Here is a 6,000-nt window from a genome sequence, read left to right as displayed (position 1 = left end):
ATGGAGCATGACAGTGAGGCAGGGATCTGCAGCACTGCTGGCTGGGCTCCTATCCCTGGTCGCTGCTGATACTGCCACCAGGTATTTCACTTCTCCAGAGTAGCACCAACAGCATCCGAACAACGCTGATCACTTTTAGAGTCCATTTTGTCTAATAACCAGTGCTTTAAAAGTTTCCTTCCATAGCAAACGAACAATTAAGAGAAGCTCACGCCCTGGGGACTACTTCAGCATCAGGGCTGACATACTGCTGTGCTCAAAGGGCCATGATAGCCGACCCCCCTATGGGAATACCAACCCATTAACCCGAATCTGTCTCGGGCGAGAGAGCCCGGCACAGACCGGTGCCTGGCAGTGCCTTGCAGGCCTGCCGGGTCCCGCTTATTCACCCGCCGTCCCCAGGGACGCAGCCTCCCCTGCGCAGGACGGCAGGTGCAGCTCCCCGCTCCTCGCCCAGGTGGCCCGGGGCCAGGAGAGGCCACACGCACCCAGCCTGCTCGGCGAGGCTCGCCGCAGAGCAGCCCCCCCCGGCGCCGGCTGCTCCCACAAAGTGGGGGCTGCCTCCCCCCCTCCCCCGCCCCGGCTGCGGGGCAGCCCCTCTGCGGGGGGCAGGCTGCGAGGAGGGGGCACCTGCAGCGGGACCCCCGCCGGTCGCAAGCTGCCCCGCTGGCCCCGGGGAGCCCCGCATACCCCTCCCGCCGGCCGGGGCAGGGCCACGCACGCAACTACCCCCCGCCCCCAGTCCTCCGCCCCTCCGCGCCCGCGGAGCCCCCTCCCGCGCGGGGCTGCCCGGGGAGGCGGCGGAGCCGCGCCGCCCCTGCCGCATTGGTTTGCGGCGGAGCCCGTCACCGCCGCGGCGCCGAGATTGGCCCCCGCAGCCGGCGCCGGGCACCCCCCCGGGCCTGCCTCCACCCCGCCCGCCGTGCGCCGCGGCCCGGGCACGGGCACTGCGCTCCGCTCCGCGCCCGCTCCGCGCCGCTCGGCCCGCAGCGGGGGCAGGGCCGGGCCGAGCCGGGCGGCGTGGGGGGGAGCGGCCGCCGCGCCGCACCGCACCGCACCGCACCGCGCCGGCAGCGGGGATGTGAGCGGAGGCTCCGCCGGCAGCGCCCGCCGCTTCGCGCCCGCTCCGCGCTCCGCCGCGCCCCGCCGCCCGGCTCGGGAAGATGCTGAGCAGGTGGATGAGTGGCAGCAGCAGGAACCTGGACCGCGAGTACAACTGCACCGTGCGGCTGCTGGACGACAGCGAGTACACCTGCACCATCCAGGTCAGCGTCCTGCGGGGGGTCGCGGGGAGGGGGGCGGCGGGGGCGGGACAGCCCCGCGCTGGGGTCGCGCTGCCGCCCGCAGCCGGCAGACAAAAGGAGCGGAGCGGCGGGGGCGGCCCGGTTCTGCCCCGCCGCCGTGAACAAAGGCGGACCCCCCGCTTCCGCCGCCCGCGGACCCCCTCAGCACCCCTCGGCTCTCGGCAGGTGACGGGCAGCGGCTGCCGGCGGCGAGGAGCCCCGGAGCGGAGCCCCCCCCCCCCCCCCGGCTAGCCGCCTCCCGCCGCGGAGGTGTGCGGGGATGACGCGGAGAGGTGTTATGGGGATGCCCGCAGCCCCCGGAGCCGGAGCGGAGTAGCGGCAGCCCGGCACGGTCGCCCCGGGGCTCGGGAGAGCCTTAGCCGTACCTCGCGGAGCCGGGCGGTGCTCGCACTTGCTCTGCTGGCTGCGGAGGCTCCGCGCATCGCGGGGAGGACTCCGCTGGGAAGTAAAGTACGGGAGATGCTGCGGGGCAGGAATGCAGGGGGAATGCTGCGGGGCAGGGATGGACTCTTCCCGGCCTCCGCCGCATCCCGGGGTGCCCGGGTCTGGCTCCCTCATTAGCGCCCAGCTCTGCCCTAATGAGTGCTCGTGTATTGCCATAGTCCGGAGCGGCGGCGACGGGGTGCGCATCTACTGCTCCCCGCGCCCCATGTGCCGGGCGGGCAGGACCAGGACCGGCTGCAGGACCCGGGACCATCGCCCCCCGCCCGGGGGCTGCGTCGCTGCCTGGGGCAGCGCGGGGCCATCGCTCAGCGCGCCAGGGACGGAGGGATGTCGTATTTCTAAAAACTAGCGAAACACGCTCGCCGTCTCCTCTGCAACTAGTTAGGTAACGGGACCTTGTGACTGGAGGGCAGAGGGGAGCAGCCCTGGCTCCGGCTGCCTTTACTTCTTCGTTCCTACAGTTATCATTTCTGCAGGGGAGCTGGCCGAAAACCTGTACGCTCTAGCACTCGTAACTACTCCTGCTGGTGTCGGCTGGCTTCAGCCCGGTCCGCAGGCAATGGCAAATTCAGGGCAGTTTTGAGTAAAGGCGACTCAAAACGTAAATAGCAACAACTGCCACCTCCCAACCTATGCTGGGTCTCCCCTGATCCCCCTGTCCTGCAACTCCGAGGAGGAGGGAGCATCTTTTCCTTTACAGGCAGAAACATGTTTTAAATGATAAATGCTGAAGATCGGTTACCGAGGAGTGCTGCAGGCGCCGGCATTTTTGCTTAAATCGTCTAAAATAGATAATACGGTGTTCTGTGCAAATAACGGCTGAAGAATGCTAATGCCGCTCATTCCTCCCTCACCTCCCCCACCTGGGTTGTAAAGTGTGACCCAGTAAACAACTATAACGGCAACCTAGTTTATTTTGCATAAGCAAAACTAATTCATCTCTCGGAGGTTGTTTTTGATACAAGTTAAAAGGAAAGCTGTAGTTTGGAAGACAAAGTGTAGGCAATGCAGTTAAGAAAAATCTGGATTTTTTGTCCTTAAGATAATTTAACAAGGTGTCGTCATCTTGCATGCCTTTTCTTTTTTCTTTATTTTTAAGAGAAAATACTACTTGTTCACATATTTCCATGGCTTATTTTATGTTTAGCATAGTAAATAGTGAATCCTGGTATTTAGCATGCATGACCTAAGGTATAAAGAATTAGCTTGTATTACCCTCACAGTCAAGGTTACCCCACTTAAATATTTGTTTTCTATTGCTTTCATGTTGCCTTATATGCCAAGTATTTATAGTCCGTGCAGAATTATAGCGTACATAGTAGGAATGTATAATGTCTCGCAAGTGAGAAAACCCGTCACCATACAGGCTGTGAGCAGTGAATGAGTTTTGAAGGTCATTCCCTCATGAGTGCAGATATTTCACGTCTTGCTGAGATCTATAGTGTTTCCTCACCCAGGCTGTTTCTACGCCTGTTGTTTCTAATTTATGTATTTCTATTTTTACTTAAATAGAGAGAAACCGTCCAAAGCATAAGTCATCATTTCATACGCAGTGCTGTTAATCACGGTGCACATCTGGGCAATGAAGCTGCTCGCTGGAAGTTTGTAACGTGTATTTTTGCTGCTGTACCTGTGTGTTTGTGCCACTCATCCTGGCAGCGTGTGGGGATGTGGATGGGCTTTATGCTCTCCCTGAAGTGTGGCCTGTCTGACATGTCATCTGGCTTCTCCATTCTGGGGAAAAGAAGGAAGCACTCAGAGACAGAGCTGATTTTAAGAGGGTTTATTTACATTTCAGATAATGGCACTAGTTAAACCTGTCAACAAAATTAACCTCTGGTTGTACTTGATAAAGGCTTGTGAGTGGGGGCTCAGTGCTGCTAGATAATACCTGAATATTCTGTTTCAAAAGAAAGCCATTTTTATTTGATTATCTGAAGTTTACTTTGGTAGTATTCTCGTGTTGTATGAATGGTTCATTGTCTGAGCTTAGATGAAGCCGCATTCTCTTTTTTTCCCTAATTTTCACGCCCAAACAGCCCATCCGAGCAGGTGGAGGAGCCTGGAGATCTCATGCCCCGGTCCCTGGCCTGGGCAGGCTCCGGGATGGTGTTAGGGGGGCGAAGCTCCTGCAGGCAGCGGGACTGTGCACAGTGAGTCGAGGCAGCCGAGTGGGCTCCTCTGTTAAGTGGTTTTGTTGCTGAGTTGGGTTTTTTTTGCGTATTCCAGTACTTTTCTGTTTTGGGGAGGACACTGTCCCAGAGTCTGTCTCTGCTGGGTTCTGGGGGACAGTGTGTCAGCCAGTGAACGGGACTGCAGGTCTCAGCCGCTTGCTGGGACGCCGGGGATCCCAGAAGCTGCCTGAACACAAAGACATGGGGCTTTCTTGCCTCAGAAAGGCTGATATTTTAATAATATTACATGCCGTGGAGGCACTTTCTAAAGCAATAAACACAGTAATTTGCAGCATGGGGACTGTCAGCTGGGAGAAGGCAGCAGTGCCCATTAATGCTCCGTTTCTTGGCATTGTGCAGACTGCTGGCCATGGGTACTGGGGTCCCCACTCCTGTGGGTGTCACTGCTCTGAGACACGTCCCCGGGGACCAGCTTGGCTGGCGGAGAGGGGCAGCCATTCCTGATGGTTTTTTGTTCATCTCCATGGCAAGGGTGTGATCTAGCAGTATATTTAATTTATATTTACCACCTTGTGCTCCGTGTCTCCAAGCACAAATGCAAAGCAGTTTGCCAGCGAGGCAGCCTTGCAAGCGTTGTTAGAATAAAGCAAGCTTTGAAAAAAACTAAGCAATGCTCTTGCGCTGCGGTTTTGCTGTGACTGAGCTGCTTGTCTGAGGAAATGTTTTAAATTCTTCACTGTGGTGTCAGTGGTGGTATAAAAGGCTTGAAATAATTAATGATTTGCCATTGCTCGATGCATCAAGCATTTTCCTGAAAAGACAGTGGCGTTTTGTTTCAAACCTCAGTAGTACTACAAGAAAGTGGAGACGTGAGAAAATAAATAGAAAAATGCGGTTTCTTAGATTCAGAATGTAACAACTTTCTTGCGTAAGATTGGAAATAAATGAAAATGAGCTCTGGACTATTCTCTTGGACAAACCCACGTTTTCCACATGAAGCACAAAGTTCATTAGGAGACCTGACAGGATCATTAATAATAGGCAGTCAACACAAAGGGGAACCTTGGTTTTTTGCAGTGCTGGCTACCGTGAAGGTTATTTGTTCATTATCTTTTTGTCTTCTGAGAGTTTCCAATTGCTTTTGCCGGGAAATAGGTTAGCAGACCGCTGCTTACGCAGTGGGGTCTCTTGTCTACAGTCCTGAGCACAGGTGGTGTGTTCTTCACCGGAGGTTACTCCCTGCTGCCAAGAGTACCAGAAACCATGAGGCTTCATGCTGAAAAGTTTGTCTGCTCCCAGAGCCTTCCCTCCTCTCCCACGGCCTGAACCCGCGGTGCAGGAACAGGGACTGATGCCAGACCTGTTCACAAAAACGTGGAGTAAGGCAGACTTTGGGTCCAAGGTTGCGGGTCTGTGTGGTGGGTGAGGGTTTCGCAGTCCAGCGCTGGTGAGGCTCTGGCAAAGCCAGCACAGCACTGCCAGTGCGTTGTGGTAGCGAAGTCCATCAGCAAAGTCACTGGGCTGCAATGGGTGCAGGATCGCACCCCTCCCAGCCTATGGGTCCCAGGGATGGTGAAAGCAATACTGGCAGGTTTGCTGTTGACTCTATTCAAAGTAATATTTTTATTTATAGCATTGAAAATGTATTTGCCACAGAAACCTATCGTTCTTGCTCAGCAGTATCTCAGCAGAGCTGCAGGCTGTCAGGGCAGTGTTCTTCATTCTCTTCTCCAACATTTCCATACATATGGTTTGTGGGCTCGGAAGAAAACCACCTGAAATGCACAATAAGTTTGAAGACAAAGTAACAGTCAAAGCTGAGAGTTTCTTGGGTTTCATCTCCTTTTTTCTTTTAAATTTATTTCCAAGTATATCATTTTAAATACAAAGGATACAAAAGGCAGCTGAGGAAAACATCCACTAAACGTGCACTGAAAAACTAGTGACATATTTACTCTTCTTTTAATGGGAGGCAGAAATACAAGTTGTTATGGAGACCCGTTGAAAATATTTCTAGTGCTGTTATTTCTTCACCAGCTGAAATGTCTATTTTCTGCTAAATTTTCACACCTGTTTTATGATGTTACCTGCTGTGAAGCTCCAGGATGTCCCCCTCT

At 55.1% G+C, this 6,000-nt stretch overlaps 1 protein-coding gene across 4 annotated transcripts in view; it reads left to right on the top strand.

Moving 5' to 3' along the window:
* Positions 1-763: 763 nt before the first annotated feature.
* Positions 764-6,000, top strand: part of FRMD5 (FERM domain containing 5) — a 118,884-nt gene continuing 113,647 nt past the window's right edge. For all 4 annotated transcript variants that reach the window (XM_040602090.1, XM_040602087.1, XM_040602088.1 and 1 more), the window contains exon 1: positions 764-1,265. In XM_040602090.1, coding sequence (XP_040458024.1) covers positions 1,164-1,265 — 102 coding nt within the window. In that variant the 5' untranslated portion in view covers positions 764-1,163. The remainder of the gene's footprint in view (positions 1,266-6,000) is intronic.

The sequence above is a fragment of the Falco naumanni genome, chromosome 7 (assembly GCF_017639655.2).
Source record: "Falco naumanni isolate bFalNau1 chromosome 7, bFalNau1.pat, whole genome shotgun sequence".
Lineage (NCBI taxonomy): Eukaryota > Metazoa > Chordata > Aves > Falconiformes > Falconidae > Falco > Falco naumanni.
This window is presented reverse-complemented; position numbering and strand designations above follow the sequence as displayed.